Source organism: Eschrichtius robustus, chromosome 2 (assembly GCF_028021215.1).
Source record: "Eschrichtius robustus isolate mEscRob2 chromosome 2, mEscRob2.pri, whole genome shotgun sequence".
NCBI classification, from domain to species: Eukaryota; Metazoa; Chordata; class Mammalia; order Artiodactyla; family Eschrichtiidae; genus Eschrichtius; species Eschrichtius robustus.
Genome location: NC_090825.1, coordinates 92,219,402 through 92,244,813, shown reverse-complemented (window position 1 = coordinate 92,244,813; position 25,412 = coordinate 92,219,402). Strand labels below are relative to the sequence as shown.

The 25,412-nt window shown below is 39.8% G+C and overlaps 1 protein-coding gene across 3 annotated transcripts in view; it reads right to left on the bottom strand.

Moving 5' to 3' along the window:
• EPB41L4A (erythrocyte membrane protein band 4.1 like 4A) overlaps nt 1-25,412 on the bottom strand; it is a 266,948-nt gene that overhangs the window by 86,870 nt on the left and 154,666 nt on the right. For all 3 annotated transcript variants that reach the window (XM_068534088.1, XM_068534102.1, XM_068534096.1), the window contains exons 5-9: nt 16,828-16,925; nt 15,544-15,664; nt 12,855-12,942; nt 10,497-10,585; nt 9,880-9,943 (exon numbers count right to left, since the gene is read on the bottom strand). In XM_068534088.1, the coding sequence (XP_068390189.1) occupies nt 9,880-9,943; nt 10,497-10,585; nt 12,855-12,942; nt 15,544-15,664; nt 16,828-16,925 (460 nt within the window). The remainder of the gene's footprint in view (nt 1-9,879; nt 9,944-10,496; nt 10,586-12,854; nt 12,943-15,543; nt 15,665-16,827; nt 16,926-25,412) is intronic.

Genomic DNA, 25,412 nt, shown 5'->3' with positions numbered 1-25,412 from the left:
GGACAAATTTTTAGAAAGGTATAACCTTCCAAGACTGAACCAGGAAGAAATAGAAAATATGAACAGACCAATCACAAGTAATGAAATTGAAACTGTGATTAAAAATCTTCCAACATACAAAAGTCCAGGACCACATGGCTTCACAGGTGAACTCTATCAAACGTTTAGAGAAGAGCTAACACCCATCCTTCTCAAACTCTTCCAAATAACTGCAGAGGAAGGAACACTCCCAAACTCATTCTATGAGGCCACCATCACCCTGATACCAAAACCAGACAAAGATACTACAAAAAAAGAAAATTACAGACCAATATCACTGATGAATATAGATGCAAAAATCCTCAACAAAATACTAGCAAACAGAATCCAACAACATATTAAAAGGATCATACACCATGATCAAGTGGGATTTATCCCAGGGATGCAAGGATTCTTCAAGATACGCAAATCAATGTGATACACCATCTTAACAAATTGAAGAATAAAAACCATATGATCATCTCAATAGATGCAGAAAAAGCTTTGGACAAAATTCAACACCTATTTATGATAAAACTCTCCAGAAAGTGGGCATAGAGGGAAACCACCTCAACGTAACAAAGGCCATATATGAGAAACGCACAGCAAACATCACTCTCAATGGTGAAAAACAGAAAGCATTTCCTCTAATATCAGGAACGAGACAAGGATATCCACTCTCGCCACTATTATTCAACATAGTTTTGGAAGTCCTAGCCATGGCAATCAGGGAAGAAAAAGAAATAAAAGGAATACAAATTGGAAAAGAAGAAGTAAAACTGTCAGTGTTTGCAGATGACACGAAACTATACATAGAGTATCCTAAAGATGCCACCAGAAAACTACTAGAGCTAATCAATGAATTTGGTAAAGTTGCAGGATACAAAATTAATGCACAGAAATCTCTTGCACTCCTATACACTAATGATGAAAAATCTGAAAGAGAAATGAAGGAAACACTCCCATTTACCATTACAACAAAAAGAATAAAATACCTAGGAATAAACCTACCTAGGGAGACAAAAGACCTGTATGCAGAAAACTATAAGACACTGATGAAAGAAAGTAAAGATGATACCAACAGATGGAGAGATATACCATGTTCTTGGATTGGAAGAATCAATATTGTGAAAATGACTATACTACCCAAAGCAATCTACAGATTCAATGCAATCCTTATCAAACTACCAATGCCATTTTTTACGGAACTAGAACAAAAAATCTTAAAATTTTAATGGAGACAGAAAAGACCCCGATAGCCAAAGCAGTCTTGAGGGAAAAAAACGGAGCTGGAGGAATCAGACTCCCTGACTTCAGACTATACTACAAAGCTACAGTAATCAAGACAATATGGTACTGGCACAAAAACAGAAACATAGATCAATGGAACAAGATAGAAAGCCCAGAGATAAACCCAAGCACCTATGGTCAACTAATCTATGACGAAGGAGGCTAGGATATACAACGGAGAAAAGACAGTCTCTTCAATAAGTGGTGCTGGGATAACTGGACAGCTACATGTAAAAGAATGAAATTAGAACACTCCCTAACACCATACACAAAAATAAACTCAAAATGGATTAGAGACCTAAATGTAAGACTGGACACTATAAAACTCTTAAGAGGAAAACATAGGCAGAACACTCTATGACATAAATCACAGCAAGATCTTTTTTGATCCACCTCCTAGAGTAATGGAAATAAAAACAAAAATAAACAAATGGGACCTAATGAAACTTCAAAGCTTTTGCATAGCAAAGGAAACCATAAACAAGACAAAAAGACAACCCTCCCAATGGGAGAAAATATTTGCAAACAAATCAATGGACAAAGGATTAATCTCCAAAATATATAAACAGCTCATGCAGCTCAATATTAAAAAAGCAAACAACCCAATCCAAAAATGGGCAGAAGACCTAAATAGAGATTTCTCCAAAGAAGATATACAGATGGCCAACAAGCACATGAAAAGCTGCTCAACATCACTAATTATTAGAGAAATGCAAATCAAAACTACAATGAGGTATCACCTCACACCAGTTGGAACGGGCACCATCAGAAAATCTACAAACAACAAATGCTGGAGAGGGTGTGGAGAAAAGGGAACCCTCCTGCACTGTTGGTGGGAATGTAAATTGATACAGTGGAGAACAGTATGGAGGCTCCTTAAAGAACTAAAACTAGAATTACCATATGACCCAGCAATCCCACTACTGGGCATATACCCAGAGAAAACCATAATTCAAAATGACACATGCACCCCAATGTTCATTGCAGCACTATTTACAATAGCCAGGTCATGGAAGCAACCTAAATGCCCAACAACAGACGAATGGATGAAGAAGTTGTGGTACATATATACAATGGAATATTACTCAGCCATAAAAAGGAACGAAATTGGGTCATTTGTAGAGACGTGGGTGGATCTAGAGACTGTCATACAGAGTGAAGTAAGTCAGAAAGAGAAAAACAAATATCGTATATTAGCACATATACATGAAACCTAGAAAAATGGTACAGATGAACCGGTCTGCAGGGCAGAAATAGAGACACAGATGTAGAGAGCAAACGTATGGACACTAAGGGGGGAAAGTGGTGGGGGAGGGGTGGTGGTGTGATGAATTGGGAGATTGGGATTGACATGTATACACTAATATGTATTAAATGGATAACTAATGAGAACCTGCTGTATAAAAAAATAAATAAAATAAAATTCAAAAATTAAAAAAAAAAGGAGTATTCTACCAACATAAATTAAGTTGATAACTGTACTGTGGTCTATGGTCACATTAGAGAACATCTCTATTCTTAGGAAACACACACTGAAGTATTTAGAGACACATGACATGTGAAACTTACTGTTAAATTGTTCAGAAGGAAGTGTGTGTGTGTAGAGAGGTAAGTAAAAAAGGAAATGGAGTAAAATGTTAACAAGTGAATGTGAGTAAAATGAAGGAAACTTGTTGTTTGTAATATTTTAATCTTTGCAACTTTTGGTAAATTTGGAATTATTTTCAAATAAAAAAAAATTTTTTTTAATCTGTAGTTCTATTAAAAACATGAAAGGAACCCCTAGCTTACGTAAGCAAAACCTCTTGGGCTTGTTGACAAACAGTGACAACTCCTGGCCACCATTACTTCCTCTTCTCGATGCAGGCTGAGAGTTCGGCCAAGTGGATCTAATTACTCGTGGCCAGAGCTGCCAGAAACCTTTTGGTTCTACATCCTGTCACGCTGGGTAGGTTTGGCTGAGGTTAGTTCCATGATGCATCTCACGTAAATGTAATCACAGCATTATTTTTTTCCACTTATTCAACAAATGTGCTTAGTACATGCCAACTTCCGGGCCTACTCTGGGGACTGCATTCTTTCCCTGTTAATGAAACCAAGAAATTCAGGTATGATCCTGAATTTCTCCCTATTTTGCACAAAAAAATTCAATCTGCTACCAATCAGAAGCAATTTTACCTCCTAAGTGCCCCTCAAATCTGCCCACTTGCCTCCTTCCTTGTGGTGACTACCCCCTCGTCATCTCCCCTTGATCAGTCTGCAGTCTCCTAACTTGTCTGTCTCTGTTCTCACCTCCACGTTCACCCTGCAGCCAGAGTACTCTTTCTGAAAGGTAAATGTGATCACAGTGGGTGAGGCCCTAGGCTTGATGCATCACCCAGTCCCCCCAGCAGTCCTCCCGTCCATCAGTCAGCGTCAAGACCCAGCACACGCACACAGATCAGGGAAGTCCTCTCCCAAGAAAGGGAGGACTGCACTAGTGCACTGGGACCATCTCACTTCCCTCAGGCCTTCTACCCTCATCACTAGGGTGGACAGCAGACGTGGAAAACCAACCCTCACTCCCTTTCGAATTTCATAGCCTCTTCGCCTTCATCTGCCTTGAACCCACTGGACCCCGTCTCACTATGTCCCCTATATCTGTTTATGTCAGTCACCCCCAAATAATGCTCAGCATATCCCCTTGTCTGTCCCCCTCCTCCACTGCTACCCACATCCTGAAACACTTCCTTGGTGCCCTCTGGAATTCATAGCCTACCAACAGCAAAATCCCCCAGCTCCAATCTGTTCTCTTAAACAGAGACGGTGCTGCCTTCACCCTCTTGAGCCAGTCAACCCAGGCTCTCCCCTGAGGACAGTGTGCACCGCGGTGCTGATGTGGTGCTGTGCCTTCTGTCCCCACTCTTCTCACATCACTGGGCCTGCAATCGGGGGAGGATCCTCCTTGCTCCCCATTGCCACTTTCAGACCATTCTCTCTCCCTCCCCATAGGACTCCCAGGTTTCAATCTCATCAGATAATATATATCACCTGTGACCTCTATGGTGGCTGTCGCCCTTAAGTCACCTCCCTCACAGGCTGATGCTACTACAGTCTCTGTCACTCTCTCCAATACTATTCCTGCATTAACTACTGGAAATTTTAATATGTAAAAAAAAGATCCCTCCCACTCCCAGACATCTCAGTTCCCTGAACTTCTCTTCTCCAACAAGGTTGTCTTGCCCCCTCTCTCCACCCTTCACCGCCATGCTCCTAACTCCAGAGCAGGGTTTCTCAGCTTCAGCACTACTGACACCTGTTGGGGAAGGAGGGCCTTCCTGTACCAACACCCAGCACTCTGGGAAAAGTTTAGCAGCACAGCCAAACTCTACCCTCTAGAAGCCAGCACCATCCCTGCCCAACCCAGCGCTGTGACAACCAACAATATCTCTAGATGTTGCCAAACAGCCCCAGGGCTGGCGAGCAGGGGATGAGAGGCCATTGCCCCCAGGAGTACCACTGCCCTAGGACTTTCCCTTTACAATAACTGAAGCTCCTCCCTAATCTCAATGCCTAGCACCCAACTTTCTGATCACCACCTCCCTCTCCAGCTAACTCCCCCCAATACTCTACCCCCAACAATCTTTCAACTAAACCAGGACCCCCACCCACAGACTCGACCACTCTTTCACTGTCCTCAGTCACCTCCTTATCCAGTTTCAACTCCACGGCAAATCACTATAATCACTCCCCTGCCCCACTGGGTTCCCTTGCCCTTCTCTTTCTTTGTATTGCTTTCTTAACAAAACCAACTCCCCACTTGCTCCATGCCTGCCCCAGTGCCACTGAATGTGGCTGGAGAAAAGCACACCATGAGTGGGCTCACTTGAAATTATGACACTTCACACTATGAAACTATCATAGGACATCATCAAACGACATGTCCCATGTCCATTTTCTCTCCCAAATTACTGTTTAATAGCTTCCTCTTCCTTCAGACCCCAACACATCCTCCTCAACCTCAGTCTCAACTGCAGACCGTGCTACCTAGTTCCCTCAAAATAAAAAGCAGAATGGTCATAAGAGAACAACCACCTTCCCCAATCTACATTCCCACACTCCTTCTTCCTGCCTGCAAACCAGAGATGAACTGCCTTGGCTGCTCTCTGAAACCATGTATATGACTCCATTTGTACAACAGCTGGCATCTCCTATCCTCTACTCAGCAAATATCATTCCAGCATTTCTCTCTCCTACATCAAGTTTTCACCATGTATTGGATCATTCTCATCAGGGTATAAATGTGCTATTATTTCTTCCAACTTACAAAACAAAACAACACACACCTCCTCTTGCCCCACTTCCCCCGCCAGGTATCTCCCTATTTGTTCCTCTTTGTGTCAAAACTCCTCAGAAGAGCTGTCCACACTCACCATCTCCAATTCCACTCCTCCTATTACCTCTTTTGTTTTTCTTAACATGCATGAATTTAGGTGTCCATTCTCCTATGAATGAACGTCTCTGTTATTTTATTTATTTCTTTTTTACTTTCACGTAAGTGTTGCAAGGACTATCCATGTCCCTTGTGATTCTCTAGGGTACAAAGAGCTAAGAGTGGAGTTGCTAAAACTCACTCTTCAATCCTCTGAAACTGGTCTTATCAATGACCTTCTACAATCCTAAGGTTGATTCTCAGTCCTTATCTAATTTGACATGTCAGCATCATCTGAACCTTACTTAATACATGAATTTCACTTGGCAAAGGTGAGGACAATTTAGGATTCCTTCTACCTCCCTGATTGTTCCTTCTCAGCCTCCTTTTCTGGTTCTTCCTCTTCTCTTCTCATCTACACTCATTCTCCTAGTGACCTCATACAGCGTCATAGCTTTGAATCCAGGGATATGTCAGCGATTCTCAAATTTGAATATTCTGCAAAGACTTTGGTCCTGAACTCCAGACTCACAGAGCCCACTTATTAAATGTCCCCACTCAGAAGTCTAACAGACACCTCAGACTCATCATGTTAAAAATGGGGCTCCTGGGATTTCCCTGGTGGTGCAGTGGTTAAGAATCCACCTGCCAACGCAGGGGACACATCCAGGGTTCAAGCCCTGGTCTGGGAAGATCCCACATGCCGCGGAGCAACTAAGCCCGTGTGCCACAACTACTGAGCTCACGTGCCACAACTACTGAAGCCCGCATGCCTAGAGCCTGTGCTCCGCAACAAGAGAAGCCACCGCAATGAGAAGCCCGCGCACCGCAACGAAGAGTAGCCCCCGCTCACCGCCACTAGAGAAAGCCTGCATGCGGCAACGAAGACCCAATGCAGCCAAAAATATAAATAAATCAATAAATTTATAAAAGAAAGAAAAAAAGAAAATATTGGTGGGGATATTGAAAAGAAAAAAGATGAGATTGTTATTTATGGATGCAAAGCAATATACAAACAGATGTTAGACATTATTACTATCTACAAGATATGTCAATGTGTTTTGTTGGACATGGTAAATATTAAAAAGTGGAATTGGACAGTGTTAGTGGTATAGTGTGACACCAGGAAAATCTTTTATCTGTAGGACACTGCTGTTCTTTTGGGAACTGAATCTCTGAATTTGGCCCTAACAGCTCCTAACATACAGAGTTAAGTCCCTCTGACTGGACCAGCCGACTGGAAAACCAGTAGAATAAGGATTTCCATCCTTTATCAAGCTGACTGTGATTATTGTTCCAGGTAATGGGTTTCAGGGGACTTTTTTATTTAATCTATGATTACAGTTAGGTCTCCATAATAATCAACTTAATTCTACCATTATGTAAATCACCACCTCACAAAGATACCCTGGTGGAGAAAGAAGAAAGTGTCTGCAAAGCCAGAATTCTCAGAAAATGGAGTGCTTTGGTTAAATTAATGTGCTATTTAATAAAATAAATTTTAAAATTCCTTTGATTCAAGCCTGAGTTATATGTGACCTGTTTTGGCACCTTACTAGAGACCACTGCCACTAAGCTTAACGACCCAGGAGCACGCAGTGCCTCAGGCTGCACACAAACAAACATCCGTGCCTTCTCAGAGATGCTACAGCAAAGGGACTGAGCTGTGTGTGTAGGAAACCAGGCCACCCTGTGGAGACTGCCATTTTTTAAAAAAAATCACATGCTGACATCAATTTTGTTGTTGTTTTCGCTTAATAATGAAGAAATGTAAGAAGCTGAAAGTTCGAGTTAGCTGCAACTTTACCAAATATTTATCCCAAGGTAGTAGAAGACATTTTAAGGCACTGTAATAATAATGTACAAGGAGTTCACCAAAGGGCCTCATTCACAAAAATAACTTAGGTCTAAATGGAAAAATGACTTTGAATAATAGTAATGCTTCCATGAAAAGTCTTTTTCTTTTTTATATTTTTATTGAGGTATAACCGACATATAATCTTATATTAGTTTCAGGTATACAACATAATGATTTGATATTTGTATACAATGCAAAATGGTCACCACAGTAAGTCAACCTCTGTCACCTTACATAGTTACAGAAAAGTTTTCTTTCTTGTGATGAGAACTTTTTAAGATCTACTCTCTTAGCAACTTTCAAATATATACAATTTATTTTATCACTGAAAGTTTGTACCTTTTGACCCCCTTTATCCATTTTTACCAACCCCCCAACAAATAATGAATTCTTTGAGAGGAGAATCTAATGTAATACGTACAAGTTTTACCGTGGCAATGATGACATTATTATTATTATTTTCTTTTGGAGTACAGGAGTTGGAATTTGGCTACTGATTGATTTAATTTTAAGTTAAAAATAATTTTAGACTTAAAAATAATTTAAGTCTAAAATAATTTTAGACTTAAATATTTTTAGACTTAAACTAATTTTAGTCTAAAAATAATTTTAGACTTATTCAGAATTCCTGAATACCTTTTTGTTTTGCTGATAGTTCCCCTTGCTGTGCCAAAACTTTTTAGATTCATGTAACCCCTTTGTTTATTTTGTTTTCATGAAAAGCCTTATCATTTTATTATCACTTTCTCCTTTTTTTTTGGCTGTGCAGCCTGTGGGATCTTAATCTTAGTTCCCTGATCAGGGATTGAACCCAGGCCCTCAGCAGTGAGAGAGCGGAGTCCTAACCACTAGACTGCCAGGAAATTCCCATTATCACATTCTTATTAAAAACCTGAAATGTTATTTCCAAGTATTAAACAGACCTTACTCCTTGCATTACCAAGTCAAGTGAAACCAGCAGCAGGATAGGAAGAAAACTGTGTAACACTACTATCTAATGAGCTATTCTATAATACTTTTGGATAATTTTAATTCAATCTTTTATCAGCACATCTTTTAAGGTTGAAGAAAACTGGACTTTCTTCAGACTAGACTGTTGAGAACTACTATAAGCTTTTTAGACTATTCGTTCCTTTAAAAACCAGGAATTTCCCCTCCTTACAAGTTAAAACTTATGTCAAAAATCCAATTTTAGTTTCATCAATAATTGGCAGCATATCACACAGTTCTGGGAGGGATCACTGTATTTTTTCTAGAAGAAGAACCAATAGTAGTATCAGGTTTTCTGATCTGGCAGCCCACCATCCCAGTACATCAGTTCACTTATCAGGCCACAGGTATTTACTGAGCACCTGCTACATGTGGGACACTAAGCCAGATACCAGGTTCCAACTGTGGTTGCAGCCACTTTGCTTCCTGTATCCCAGCTTGTGGCTGCATCAGCAGATTTTGTTTACTTCTTTTTACAAGTATCTTATTAGAAAGTAAATTCAACACTATTCACTTAAGTTTTTTTTCAGCATAAAGTTAGCATCAAAGAGACAGAAGGATGAATTCTCCTACGTCATATTTTCACCCACGTATCCCATAAACATGAATTATAGGAATAGCACTTCAAGGGAGCATTATTTTCACAGGGAGATTAAAAGGAAGCTTTCACATCCTGTCTTCTTTTGCCCAGTTTCCTAAAAGCTACCTGTCAATGCACGAGAGCACCCTGAGGCTCTGACAAACACTGTACCCAGTACCCAAACAGTCCTGGAGGTCACTGCCAACCTGCAGAGTGACCGTCAGCATTTCTGCACCCTTGGCTTCCACTCTCCCTTGAAAGCATCCAGAATTTCCCATCTGGTTTATCTACCATGCTCAACTAGGGAAAGAACAGAAGTGTGACTCCCTACAGGTTGTTGTTCAATTGACTTCGGGACAAAATTAGGACACGTTTTATCCTGCATGCAGGCTGCACCCTTCTGATTACATGAATCTTACCTTCATAGACCATACTGAAGATCGAATTACACTAATAATGATAATCACAACCTATTCTCTCCTGTGCCCTAGAAAGGTTATCTTTTTTCCTTTGCTAAAACTGAAGTGACATTTCTCCATTACCAACTCATTCATTTCTACTCATTTCCCCTTCCCTTCCTTGACAAGTTGTTCACATGAGTCAATTAACCTCCTTCCATGTGGCTGCAGCTGAAGAAAACATGGCGGTTTTACTTCACCGTGTCTTCTGAGTTATCAATGAGTAGACAAGACTTCCCGTCTCAAGGAAGCTAAGCACTAAACACAAACTTACATCTTTTCCCAGTACTCTGAGCTCAAACTGTGTCTCCTTGAAGTGAACTTTTGTAATCCGAGGCCTGAAAAGCAAAACAGATAGTGGGAAGTATTCAGTAGAAAAAGACTGGTTTATAGACTGCTACTGTAATCGTAGTGAGTTCCCTGTACATCCTTTACTCTGGACACCTGCTTGAACAAAACTCCATTCTCACTCTCCTGGGCTTCTCCAGTAAATGCAGACAAGCTTGGAGTCCCCAGGCCCTGGTGGTGCTGCCTTCCCAGACATAGTGAGTGCTATGGGCTCCCCTATCTCTCTCAGATCCCTCCCCATTTAGAGTTAGAACTCAGAGGAGTCCTGGGCCCACAGCCTACCCTGGAATGGGTAGGAAATCCTACTACACACAGCTTCCATGGACAAGAGAGTCCAGAATCAAAATACCTGTAATTTACAGAGAAAAGATACACTGATATGCATTGGAAGAAAACTTATACCCAATTTCACTCATTTACTTGTCAACTACTGGAAATACCTGTTTGCCTTTCCCCAACGCTTTCAATGACATACAAGTCCCATAAGCCCAATACATACAGTGTACAACTTTAATACCAACTCTGCCCTCAAGTTAAACTTACCAGAAATACTTCCCCACTTGTTTTTTATTCTTGTAGACAACAACACCAACCGGAGTTAATCCTAAGAAATACTCAGATTTGTTTTCTCCCTACAAAAACAAACATACGTTTATAACCATAAATTTGTTCATGTAAAAACTCTTTCTCAGACTGTAACTAGCCATACACACATAATCTGTTGCATAAATACTAGATCTGGTTTTTGAAAGACATCAGCTTAGAAAGCTAGCTGAGCTATTGTGGTAGCTAATGTGTTGCTCATTTTTTTCAAAGTTTTTAAGATAATTTTTCTTAGTGCTTTTTAACTGGTCACCTCAGTTCATTAAGAGAACCTGGACTACCTACCAATCCAGCCACTGACTGATTCACCCCATGTTGCTTCTACAGTGGTGCTCAACCCTGGTTGCACATTACCTGGAATCCCTCATGCAGCTTAAAATGCTGATGCCTGGGCACCATCAAAACCGGTTAAATGAGAATCTATAATGAAGGGGCCCAGGTATCAGAAACACATAAATACTCCAGGTGATTCTCCTGTGCAGCCAAGAACTGACAACCACTGGCTGCTCTCAAGGGCCCCTTCCAAGGACTCGTCTTGATCTTACTCTCTGATCGGGACAATCATGAGTCCTGGTTCACCACCACCCTCCCCAGAAACCTCAGGCAGCCACTGCAGACATACACATGGATTTTCTGAGGTCTCCACCATGCTGCTTCCTATTTCCATTTGTGACTTTAAGACTGCTCAAAAATTTTAAAATACGATCTCTTCTGGTAGGTAAAGAATGGAAACCCTTCATTTCCGGGCAATAACAAATCCCAATTAAGAAAATGGGATTCTGAAATGAAAAGGTCACAAACAGAGTGGATACCAAGAACACACAGAGAATTGTGTTTGTATCCATCTTTTTTCTACCCTAAGGTCAAATAACAGCCTGCAAAGTCAAATTCCCAAGGAACATGAGATAACTAATATATTTTCAAAAAATATCAGCTGTTGCCCACTTTCAGTTCTAAAAATTCGATTTTAAAGGAATGTATGGAAGATTCTAACGAATTCAGTTCATTTGCCATAAATTTCCACCTCCCACAAAAAAAATATTTTTGAATTAGAATAAACATTATACAAATGCAGAGGCATTTTGCAGAACACTCTCTCTTTATACATTTCCTATAAAATATATTTTTTTAAAAACTGAAAACCTAACAAGATTAATGTGGCTAGAAGAAAAAAAAAATAATTACTCCACAAAGTTTTAGAAGTATTTTTAAAGGACAGTACTATGGAGCATTTAATGGTTTAATGAGATTAGACTGTAATTTATCAGGGAACTACTACTTCTCCCAAATATGTAACTTTTATTGCCATATTAACAGTATAACCAGGGATGCTTCTAATTCTTTACAAATAATATGAGATGATTTGTTTTAGGAAACTCTGATGAGCAAAAGACATATTACAAAATGAATACGTCAATGAGCTGTTTGCATTACAGTAAGTCTTATCAGGGTTTCTTAAAAACTGAGTTCCAAAACAACCCAACTGAGCTCCATAATCCAAATGACAAACATTCAATCTACATATAATCTTTAGCAATTCACTTCGTGTAAAGAATAAGACACCTGGTCCATTTTCTCAAATAATCAGATTTGTCTATTGGTAACTGAACTCTCATAAAATCAAAGACAATGACATTACAATCTCACTGGTGTAGAATAACCAATTGGTAACCTTAGAGAAGTGGCTCAAAGTTGAAGACCTGGATCCTGAACACTCAGTACAGATTCAGTGTAAGTGCCCACTGATCATATTCCGCAAGTTTTCATCAGCCACTGAAGAAAAACTGCAAAAATTCTCCTATTTATGCAGTGGCAACAACTACAGTAGGCAGTAACCCTAATATTGACAGAACCTGCATATCCAACATAGAACCACCAACAGTTACACATATACTGTTGCCTAAAGTCTACTTTACCAGGCAGGTGATTTTATGACTGTTTTTCAGCCATAAAATCTATTTTTTGGAAAATCCTCCTGTTTTCTGTCCAATATAATCCATTACAGACCAATTTAAAACTGTTTTGATGTTTAGCTAAGCCCTCTGGAGCTGTTATCCAGGTTGTGTTTTCAAGCCCCGTTAATTGTTTCCTACACACGGAAATATAATCACAGACTTTTATGCAAAACTCATTAGGCTTTAATCCACGCAAGAGATTCTTTGTGTTCAAAAACACAGATGAAGAAGTATCATCTGCTCGTTAAACAACATGACTGCTGCTTTCCTTTGGGAGTTCCAGTGACTTTTTAAGAAAATGTCATCAGCTTAAAATACTTTGTGTTAATTAAATGTTACTCACATAGACAGGATGGAGGTCAACACCGTACATCTCCAGGGATTTAGCAGTCCTCAAGTAATTCAGCTCTGCTTCAGAAGGGGCCTGACCCCTATGCCCAGCATAAAAACAAACAAAGAGCCTTACTTTACTGATAGCTACTGCGCTCACAGGGAAGAGAAGCCACTTTCACTATATTCACTGGAAAAATAAATAATCCTTTGTGCTAATGCAAACATAAGCCTTTGTATTTCAAGAAGACTCTTGCCTTCGTGGTGACAGAATTAATACTCCGAGGTGATACTTGTAAGTTAATTTCATTTACCAAATCTAGTTTTGCTCATTATAGCTGATCCCAGTAGCCCCACATATATTAAAAAGTCTCAGTTTCAGAAACCCCCAAAGAGATTACTGAGCATATAAGCACTCAGATTAAAAAGCATACACTTTACAGACAGTTAAACGTCTCTGTGTACCGGCAAGCTCTCCACCGGGAGGCAAACGAAGGAGAGCAGTGTTGGAGGGAAGAAGAGAGAATGGGCCCTCACCACCCAACCGGGGCTCGTCAGCATCTCCTGAGCACACGTGTAGTTCTTTAGAAACTGTAAAAGTACTTGTCACTTTCTTAATACAAAGTATAAAAATCTTCCCAAAATCTTCATTGGTGACAATATACAGAAAACAGCATTCACCCCTAAAGAGGGTAAGCATCTGCCAGGAATCCCCATGGATGACTGGAAGTGTGTGTGTGTGTGTGTGTGTGTGTGTGTGTGTGTGTGTGTGTGTGTGTGTGTGTGTGTGTGTGTGTGTGTGTGTGTGTGTGTGTGTGTGTGTGTGTGTGTGTGTGTGTGTGTGTGTGTGTGTGTGTGTGTGTATGAGAGAGAGAGATTTTTAATGGTTAACGAAAGGAGTCACAAATTTTTAAAAATTAAGAAATCCTGCTTCGATGCAATCCCATGTTTCAGCCATGGTACCCTGGAAAGTCCAGCAATATAATACTTTTGAAATCTATAAAGAAGAATGTTTACCACAAATTAGACACAAGAAAGCTACCAAACCTTGATCAAGCTTTAGTCTCTTAGAAATAGCAGTCACGCTGTCAACACCATGCCATAAAACAGATAAGGCCCTTTATCAAAGCTCCCTGATAATTTCAAAACATAAGTGTACTTGGAAACTCCGAGCAGAATCAGTATTCTCAGAATGTGCCAAACACGGTGCCCTTCATAATGTTATAACAGGTACTCTCTTAGCACCCACTTCAGTGAAACCTTAAAACGAAGGACTCTAGAACCAGGCTGGAGAGCATTCTGGGGCATGTTAATACAAGGTGGAGAGCCTGGTTTCTCTGATTGCAATTCAGCAACTGACTTCTGGTGCTACTCACTGAAACAGATCCTTTAGGCAAACATTTTTTGTTGACCAGATTAATTCTACATTTTTTTCACCTGAACTATAATACATCTGAAAGAAACCAAGCAAATTCAAAGGGGAATGTTACATAAGAGGCAATAAAGCAAAAATCAGTATAGAGGACTTAACCAAAATAACTATAATTAAATTATAACTTCAATGCTGCAGGCCATTAATTGAAAATCCTACTAGTGGAGTGTGTTTATTTCTCAGAAGCGCATGTGGTGTTAACATAATACCCCTTGAGGCTCCACACTGGCATCATGATCTCCAGATTCATTGCTAGAGACTGAATAGGGTTTTGCTTGTAACTGTGAAGAACTTACATACTTAAGACAGAGCAAATCCAGAATACATTAAGGCTTTTGTGGTAATAACATATATTTATAGTTTAAAAAAAATAAATTTCACAAGGTACTGGTGACTGAAAAAAATAGAAGATTGCAAAATACAGTATGCACAGAATGATTTCATTGTAAAATCATACATACATAAATCTATATAAAATAAATTTTCTCTATGGGAAATCATGCATAGAGAGAGGTCTGAAAGGCCATTAACTAAAAATATGTTGACTTTAGGTACTGGGATTTACTCTCTCTTTTACACTTTTTTTTTCCTTTATACTTTTTAAACTGTTTGGGTTTCCTATGTGCATTTTAGTGTTATAAGCAGTAAAAAAAAAAAAAAGCTTTAAAAAGAAAAAATGTTCAAGGCACAGATGAAGAATTTGTTAAGAAACTTTTCTTAAGCCTGTCAATAGCATAAAATGATGGTTGATGGGCGATGCGATGTAAAGTGGGATTCTTTTTCTTCCAGCTTTATTGAGATATAATTGACATATAACAGTATATAAGTTAAAAGTGTACAACATGTTGATTTGATACATTTATATACTGCAAAATGATCACCACTATAGCATAGCTAACACCTCCATCTCGTTACACAATGACCATTTCTTTTTTGTTGTGATAACATTTGAGATCTACTCTCTTAGCAACTTTCAAGTGTATGGATAGACCTTGAGGGCATAATGCTAAGTGAAGTAAGACAGATAAAGACAAATTCTTGTATAACACCACCTGTATGTGGAATCTAAAAAAGCCAACCTCACAAAAACAGAGACTAGAACGGTGGTTACCAGGGCCTGGTGGGGGTAGGGATGGGGCGGGGCGGGGTGGTGCAGTGCGGGGAAATGGAGAGATGTTGGTCAAAGAATACAAACTTCTAGTTTCAAGATGAAGTTCTGGGGCCCTAATGTACAACATGTTGATTATTGTTAATAAAATGTGATTCTTACATTAGAGTTTTATGAATCCTTTCTATAGCTTCTTCAAGTTCTTCCTTCTGATCAGGAACAAACCGGTACTCTGACACATACCCCGCAGTATGCTTATACGGATCATAATCTCCAAGTTCCGCTAAAAAAGAAAGAAACTGTAATTTTTTTCCGTTTTAGGAAAATATTCCTAAAAATACAGGAATAAAAGTATTCTTCTCATGCTTAAACATTTTCTTCAAATGCTTTATTAATAAATTTATATAAGATAATAACTAATTTTAGTTTAAAACAACTCTGATGAGAATATATGGATAGTATAAACAAAATCTTACCTTAAAAAGATAAAATGTTTGCTTTCGGCAAGACTATGATTATCATTTTCATTTAAGTTATTCTTACCAGTTTATATGAAGTAAAATGTTGTAAACAGAATTTAAAGTACATATAATGGAAATGCTTGAGGTGAAAAACAACCATATCCTCTCTCAGGCAATGACACAAAGAGATAAATCATGTGGTTCAAAACGTATTTGCCCCACATAATGGTCATGGAAATATAATACAATGCTGCACATAACCCCATTACAGTTTACACAAAGAAACTAAATGAAACCAGAGAGCTCACTATGTTATGCTTATAAAAACTCTCCCTACATTAATCCACCTTCCAAACCCAACCAGTTCCCCAGTGCATTTACGCAACATTTTTCTGGTCTGCAAGAATCACACAGGCAAGGAACATGCTGTCTTATCCCCCCCATACCCTGCTTGATTCTTAGAAGGGGCTCAGTAAATGTAAGTGGAAACAGCCTCAGCTTCAGCCTCCAAAACGACAGTGCAACCTGGAGCTGCCCCCATGGCCGCCATATTGATGGCAAGAGCTGATGGACAATGGTTGCGGACTGTGGGCCACGCTCTGAACTGGCGATGGCACCTGCCCACGTGGGGTCATCACAACAGCCGCTTGGAAGCAGTGGGATCTCTGAGGCAGAGCGGCTCAGAGGGATCAATCAACTCCGGTGGAATGTAGACTAGAACAAATTTTCAGACCTTCCACTGAATCAAGAATCAGTGTTATTCCTGTGACTAAAACTCCATGCAACTTACTACAAGGGATATGTAACCGGCTTCACTTTTACCCCTTCTGAAGGCACACTGATTAAAACTTGAATTCTGACTAAATTCAATTTCTTTTTAGCAAAATGTCATTTGATAACAAGAACTTTATAAACTTGCTTAAAAAGAAAAATTCAAACATTCTTCTCAAGAGCTCTGAAGCAAATTTGCTTAAGTGGAACCTACACTGGATGGCATACGCTCCCAGCTGAGCAGCAGTGTTGACGGGGCAGGGCAGCCGGCCCTGAAGGACATCTTGCTTCACCTGCAAGAAAAACTGATATCTAAAAGAGAAATGGAAAAGAGAGATTAATGATTATCTTCCACTACCCTGACCTGTAGTTTCAGACCCTGAAACACATCACCTTTAATGAAAATAAAGCCACTTTCTGCTCTTTTGTGAGGGGGCCGTTGCATGAACAGGGACTATTTACACACACTGCAGAGGCAATCAGGGTAGTGGCTAAAGAGTGCAGGCTCTCAAGTTAAACCAGCTGGACTGCTTCCCAGCTCCAGGACTCACGAGCTCTTGGCCTTGGGCAGCTGCTTCACATAACAGCCAGGCTCTTCAAGGGTAAAAGTGAGATCATGAAGTATCTACACCTCATCAGGTTGACGTGGAGGTTTCATACAAGCTAGTCTCACCATTCTCATCACTGCCACTGCCACTAACACTACAACATGTTCTCACTGGGATGAACAAATTACAAGGACCCAGCCAATATGCTATGTGTTACCAGGGTCTAAAATCATGGATACAGGACAGAAAGGCCATTATAATGTAATTCCATCAATCCTCCCACTTATTAAGATGTTGCCCATTATCTGCGGCTTTGCTCATTCCATCTGCTAAAAGAAAACCTTGTATAATAATAGTGCTACCGGGCTTCCCTGGTGGCGCAGTGGTTAAGAATCTGCCTGCCAATGCAGGGGACATGGGTTCGAGTCCTGGTCCGGGAGGATCCCACATGCCGTGGAGCAAGTAAGCCTGTGAGCCACAACTACTGAGCCCGTGAGCCACAACTACTGAGCCTGCGTGCCACAACTACTGAAGCCTGCGTGCTACAACTACTGAAGCCCACGCACCTAGAGGCCGTGCTCCACAACAGGAGAAGCCACCGCGATGAGAAGCCCACGCACCGCAACAAAGAGTAGCCTCCACTCACCACTACTAGAGAAAGCCCGCACACAGCAACGGAGACCCAACACAGCCGCCATAAATAAATGAATGAATGAATAAATAAATAAATAAATAATAGTGCTACCCACTGTTCTAAACATTGTAAATATAGTAACTCATTCCAAGTATTTTACAGACAATAACTTATTTAAGACTTTAAAATGAGGTTAGTACTATTATTATCTCCATTTTGCAGATGAAGAAGCTAACAGACACAAAGAGATGAAAAAATTTGTCCATGATCTTGCAACTAGTTAAGTAGCATAGCTAGAACTGGAACCCAGGCAATGTGACCCTAGCACTCTCTTAGTCAGGATGTTATGCAACCTTAGCTAGCTTTCCCCCTACCCCTCCCATACAGCCTTTCTGCCAGTGGGTGAAAGAGGTTTATGAACCAATACAATGAACCATCCATGCCATCCTCAGCCACCATCACTTATTCTCTCTCTCTCTCTCTCTCTCTCTCTCTCTCACACACACACACACACACACACCAGGCTGTCTTCTGTGATTTCTCTTTCTTTGCAAGGTGACGCTTGCTGTCATTGGGAATGGCAGGAAAAAAGCATAGGAAATTAATTATAAAAATCAACCGTGGTAAGTTTTTCTTCACCCAAGGCTCACAACCAAAGTCCTTAGTGAATTTTAGATGCTACTCTGATTATTTCTAGAAGACTGATAATCAACTTTGTACCCACAGGCTTAAGTGAAAATCTGCCTAACACCCTGTGTTTCTCCACTACTCATTTAGTAAACGTCACCACGGTTCTCCAGTCACATAAGCAAGGGAAACCCAGGACAATGTGTAACCCCTGGCACCCACGTTCAATCACTAAACCTGTTTTTTGGAGTCTATACACTTTCCTCCATCTCCTAGTCCAGGTCACTAACCACTGGGTTTCTAAAGCCTTCACTACCCTTGCCACTAGTCATACTTATCTCCCTTGCAAATGACCCTTCCAAGAGGTAGCTAGGATAATGTCACTCCCTTGATTTAAAAACAAACAAAACTTAAGACACTTCCCTTTGCCTTCAGGACAAAGTTCAAGATCCCTAAGATAGCTTACAAGACTTGCTTATTTCTTGAGCCAAATCTCTTGCCATTACCAATGGCTAACCCCACTCCTTAAGTTGCGTTCACTTTCCCAGCCCTACTAACTACTTTCTGTTCCCTGAATGCTCATCTTCGATATCAAATCCACTTTGTTATAATCATCTGGGTTCCTCTTGAAGAGGAGAAAGAGAAAAGTAAAGTGACATTAGCAGAACTGAAATGCAAAAATATAGAGACATTTCCCCAGAATTACTACTGCTCGCTGGAAACTTGTGTTTAGCTTCACTCCCTTCCTCTATTGTTAACTTGGAATCTCTTTTCCTAAAGTGTATTTTTTTGAGTAAATGGGTCACAGAGGCATATTTGTCTTGCTCCATTAAGACTTTTATAACATTTGACTGAATAGTAAAATCTTTTGCCAAATAAAGAAACTGAGGGACCTAATCCCATAAGACTTTGCTTCAGAGAGAAAGGTAAAGAGAACCAAGGAGATGATTTCTCCTTGCTTTTACAAAGACAGAGCTGAAACAGAGAAATACAAGCCGGTACAAAGAAAAAGGAACCAGACCCCACTGGTGACTGTATTCCCAGTATCTAGGGTTTAGCGCACAATAACTGCTCAGTAAATAGCTGTTGACTTGATGATAGATATATGAATGAACAGATAGACAGATAGATGAAAATGGAAAAAAATGAACATTCTTTGTTGTCTCTGCGAAATTCATGAAGAAAAAAAAGGACATCTGTTCAAACTTCCCTGGGTAGCCTGCCTTTTAAAGATACTAGAGATCTTTAAGTCATTCCATTAAAAAAAATAATCTACTAAAATCAAAGAAGTAAACTATTTTTAACTAATAATTTTATTAATTTTTATCACAGCAAGCATCATATTAATTTTGTATAAGACAAATCTGTCATACGGTAAAATCATATCTTTATATGCTGAACATTTTATCTTATCTCAGGGCTTGTTTTTAACTATATATAACTTATTTTGTCCATTTATGGGACCTAGACTACAATTTTTTATTTAAATTACAGATTTAGAGTTCCTGAGTCTTTCCTTCTACATCATTCTGATTAAGGCTATCACTGCATGTGTGAGCCCTTGTTTATCTCTGGTTTTAACCCAATAAATCCCAGTTTGCCTAGGACAGTTCTAGCTTAAGTCTGTTACACATTCCCCATTATTAATAACTCTCTTCATCATTCTCCCAAGTGTTAGGGTTTGAACAATAAATTATATTGTAACCCTAGTTACACTGTACCCACGTTGGGGGAAAAAAAAAAAATGTTGATTTAACATGATCCTCCTAATAAGGAAGCTTTCCAGAACACACTCTGGTACAAAGCAGAGGCCGCATAAAGCAATTACTGGTTATCTTTGTATGTAAATTACCAAACTGGTGCACATGCACTGTGGCCCAAACTAGATTATGAGCCCTGGGGGAGAAGCCCTCCGTCTTGCACCCCATCCTCACTCATCACAACAGTACAACCAGTACAACACAAGAGAAGGGCCTGAAATACTGGCCTCACCATTTTGCGTTTACGTGACGTTCATAGAATAGAGCTGAACTGACACCCAGGATGTACAAGCTGCTAAGGACCATAGACAATTTAGCAAGTGTCAGAAATGAGAAGAACAGGCAAAGGAGATTTGCTTAAAGAAGAGATGCTCTTCTTTCCAGAGCCCAAACAGGAGGCCCTCCTGAGATTTCTGGGGCCCAAGACAGCCAGGAAGGCTCACAGCAACGAAGGCTGAAGTGCACCTTCCAATGACTTGAGACCCTGGTGAGGAAACTGAAAGATATGAGGACAAGTAGAAGTTTGATTTCTGGTGCCAGCAAAATGTGACACTGAGACATCTGAGAGGAGAGCACCTGCCTACAGGAAAGGCAGGACGGTTTTCTGCATCCAACAGAGAAGGATGCAGCCTGTGACAGGAGCCTAATCATTCTGGATGAAACTTAATGTGCAGGACAGAAGGAAAGGTTTAAATAATAACATAGTACTGAACACTGTGGGGGAAATAGCATGTATGACTTAAGAAAAAGAAAAGCAGGAGAGAAAGCACCCACTGACTCTCAAGAGAAAATGACAAAGATTGGGAATAACATTTTTGCAGTTTAAAACTGATGATAAACATACAGGAGCAAAGAGTAGCAGTATCACCTTGTATTTATATAGTCCTTTAAAGGTCACAATGTCTTTTGCATCCATACCGAAATGTGACCCACAGCTCAACTCTGATGTGTTGAGACCCATTAACTTCACTTAGAGAAGGAGACAGGGACACCGGAAGAGACTGTGTGACTGAAGGTCACTCAGCTCATAAAGAAGCTAAAACACACTAACCTTAACAAAGAGAAGGATATGGATTACCCAGTACAATAATTATAAATAATTGACGAGCTTAATGTCAATCCCCAACAAAGTACAATAAAATATTAAAAAACAAACACCTGTTTTCAGAAGCTAAAATGTATTCATCATGAACAAGTCATTTGGAACGAACATTATTCTCTTTTTAGAAAGAGTTAAAATGTCAGTGTCATCACACATAGGGTTGTCAGCAAAGCAACAGGCAGACTCACGCACTCAGACTCACTCACTCTCCGTCTTCTCTCTCTGGAGGACTGAAAGCATAGCTCTCTTTTGGTCACTATAGAATCTCCTTGTCCTCAGTGCACTGGACAAGAATGCTCCACATAGTTATTGAACGGAGGGTGAGTGAGTGAGTGAATTCTGTCTTTATGCACAAATTCAAGAAATGCAGGCTAGAGGGCAGTAGTAGGATATTCTGATTAATGGATTGACTTTAACCTGGAAGACCTATCGTCAGGGCTCCAAGTTGGTCTTTTCCTCCCTAATTTTTTAGTCAGTAATTTGAAAATATAAGATAATCATTATTTCTATTTTAGCTACCCCCACCATCTACTGAACACTTCATTTTTGCATTATGGTAAGTACTTTGCATGTATTATCTTATATATTCCTCCCATCATCTTTTATTTATTTATTTATTTATTTTTGGCTGCATTGGGTCTTCGTTGCTATGCGCGGGCTTTCCCTAGTTGCAGCGAGCAGGGGCTACTCTTCGTTGCGGTGCGCGCGGGCTTCTCATTGTGGTGGATTCTCTTGTTGCAGAGCACGGGCTCTAGGCGCGCGGACTTCAGTAGTTGTGGCTCACGGGCTCTAGAGCGCAGGCTCAGTAGTTGTGGCACACAGGCTTAGTTGCTCCACAGCATGTGGGATCTTCCCGGACCAGAGATCAAACCCGTGTCCCCTGCATTGGCAGGCAGATTCTTAACCACTGCACCACCTGGGAAGTCCCCCATCATCTTTTTGAAGAAATACTATAATGCCATTTTACAGATGAGAAAACTGAGACTTTAAAAGGTTATGTAATCTTCTCAAGATAACACAACCAGTGAGTGGCAGAGCAAGGCTGCAAAACCCAGCCTGTCTGCCTCCAAAGTCTGCCTTCTTAACGAATATGTGCATTATGCTTATTGAATCTGCAGAAGATAGCTATGAATGACACATAATACATGGAAGGCTGTCATAATATTTTGAATCAGAATTGAAAATAAGTTTAACAGATGTCATGAGGACACAAATTATTTAAAAAACTGATAAAGAGAAAAGAGGTTAGATTTATTTCGCATAAACCTAGAAAGAAAACCTAGTGCTGATGACAGAAGTTCCAGAGATCTTTTATTTCTTATTGAACTTCCACTGCTTTGTGAAGCAGTAAGGTTTCCTCTCTTTAAAATGTTTAAGAAGAAAGAAGCTGACTAACATCTCAGGAACTTTTTATAAAAATGGAGGGTAGGATATATGACCTCAGAGTCCCCCAACTTCATCTATTCAGGAAACATTTTAGAGCACATAGCAGGTACTCCAAGTTGAAGCAATTCTATTAACTTATATTTTTCATAGTCTGGAGCCTTATTTTTTAATGCATCCCATTCATCTAAAAAAATTTCCCCCTAGATACAATGTCCTTCTGGAATACGTCATCTAGCATGATAACTTATCTACATGAGAAGATTCAATGCAGCATCACATATAATTTTAAAAAGGAAACAAGTTGGGTAGTCATCCACAAGGGCAGGAGTAAAACAAATGGGTTAGACGGTGAAAGAGGTCTTTAACCGTATGTAGGAAATTGTGTGATTTTCAAAAAAAACTGTACATGGAAGAAAAAGTAAAAGCATGTTTAGGGGCTTCCCTGGTGGTGATCCAGTGGTTAAGACTCTGTGCTTCCAATGCAGGGGGCGCAGGTTTGATCCCTGGCTGGGGAACTAAAATCCCACATGCGCGCGGCCAAAAAAAAAAAAGAGGGAGCTGTGTTTGACTCTGTACTATATTTTGTCGTTTAACTGTTCTTAGATGGAATCACCACAATAAAAATAATTATTTTTTTTAAAAAAAGCATGTTTATTTGTGATGACCTAGAGGGGTGGGATAGGGAGGATGGGAGGGAGGCTTAAGAGGGAGGGGATATGGGGATATATGTACACTTATAGCTGATTCACTTTGTTGTACAGCAGAAACCAACATAACATTGTAAAGCAATTATACTCCAATAAAGAAAAAATAAATAAAATAATAAAATAAAATTCAGGGGAAAAAAGCATGTTTACTGTAGCTTTATTTTTCATATCAAAAAATTACAAACTATGTATAAAATAGATGGAATAAGAACCTACTGTATAACACAGGGAACTATATTCAATATCTTGTAATAACCTATGACAGAAAAGAATCTGAAAAAGAATATATATGTGTATGTAAAATGAATCACTTTGCTCTACAACTGAAACACTGTAAATCAACTATACTTCAATTTTTTAAATTAAATTTCATAAAAAAGAAAAAAGAAATAGAAGAGAGAAAGTGAAGGAAAAAAATTACAAACAACCTAAGAGCCAGTACAGAGTAAGTTGGAACAATTTTCCAATGAACTGAAGCAAGATAAACGTTCGACTTGAAAATGCTGGCCTAAGTATGCTTTTCCTTTAGTAGCTTATTTTGGGGGATTCTGTCTTTTGGTTTCAGTTTTTGCCTTTGCCAAAATTATCTCATGTAATTGACTCCCTTCTCTTTTTAAAGTCCATTATGCCTAACCATTTAAGTTAGCATATTCATGCAAATCAATGATTTTATCTCTAGGATATACTAAGAGTCAGTATACAATAATATCACATTAAATGTTTAACTTACTTAAATTCGACTCTATGTTTTGTGCAATAAAAACAAATTATTATAGATCATGGCCACTAACTGTAAGCCAACAATATCATCTGGTTCTTTACATGAAATGGTCTAAAACTTGAGGAAAACAAGGTTGTATTCAATATATTGTGGGGTTGTAGATTACACACAAATCCATATATTCTGCTAATGAGCTGTTAGTAGTTTCTAAAGGGAAATTTCTCTTCATCATCAGTATTTGGTAAACAGATGTGAAGTAATGCATTATAAAACACTGCCCTTTTCCCCCCTTCTTAATACTAAATCAAGTATCTTTTGGAATCTAACTCTCATTTAAGGTGTAACTCACTGGGGGACTTCCCTGGTGGTGCAGTGGTTAAGAATCTGCCTGCCAGTGCAGGGGACATGGGTTCGATCTCTGGTCCGGGAAGATCTGACATGCCGCGGAGCAGCAAAGCCCATGTGCCACAACTACTGAGCCTGCACTCTAGGGCCCGCGTGTCACAACTACTGAGCCCGAGTGCTGCAACTACTGAAGCCCACGTACCTAGAGCCCATGTTCCGCAACAAGAGAAGCCACCACAATGAGAAGCCCGTGCACTGCGACGAAGAGTAGCCCCCGCTCACCACAACTAGAGAAAGCCCGCGCACAGCAAGGAAGAACCAATGCAGCCAAAAAAAAAAAAAAGACGTAACTGACTGAACCACCAGAGCAAAGAGAGAACAAAATAATAAGTGCTAGCATTTATCAAGCACTTAACTATGAGCCAAAACAACCAACTTATAAGAGCTTTACAAACATTATTCCATTTAATGCTTACAAAAACCTTACGAGACAGGTACATCTCCAATATTACAGGTGAGGAAATTGAGCACAGAGAGGTTACTGATAAAATCAAAATGAAGAACTTTCCTTGTATTTTCATAAAATGTTGTGCCCTGTAATCCCCTAATGAGTTACAGATATAAATGTGCATTTATACCACTTGGACTCAGTTTCCCCATAAGCCCTCAACTCAGAAATCCCTCTTGAATGCAAAGACTCTTCATGAAATTCTAATGTAAACATGACCCCTTGCCTCAACCTCTCCCCAACACAGTGTCCCTTCTCCCACAGAGGTGTGCTCGGAGAAACCCTGGAGAGGCAGCCCTGTCTTTGCAAGTGCTCGCTGCAAAGCAGATGTCAGCACAGTTCTACAAATGAGGCCTAATTACAGCACTTCAGAGCGGAAGAGAAAAGGTCTGATTAGCTGACCCTCTTCTCACTCATCTGTGTGCAGTGCAGAATCAAGACAAAAGAAAGTCTAAGGAAAA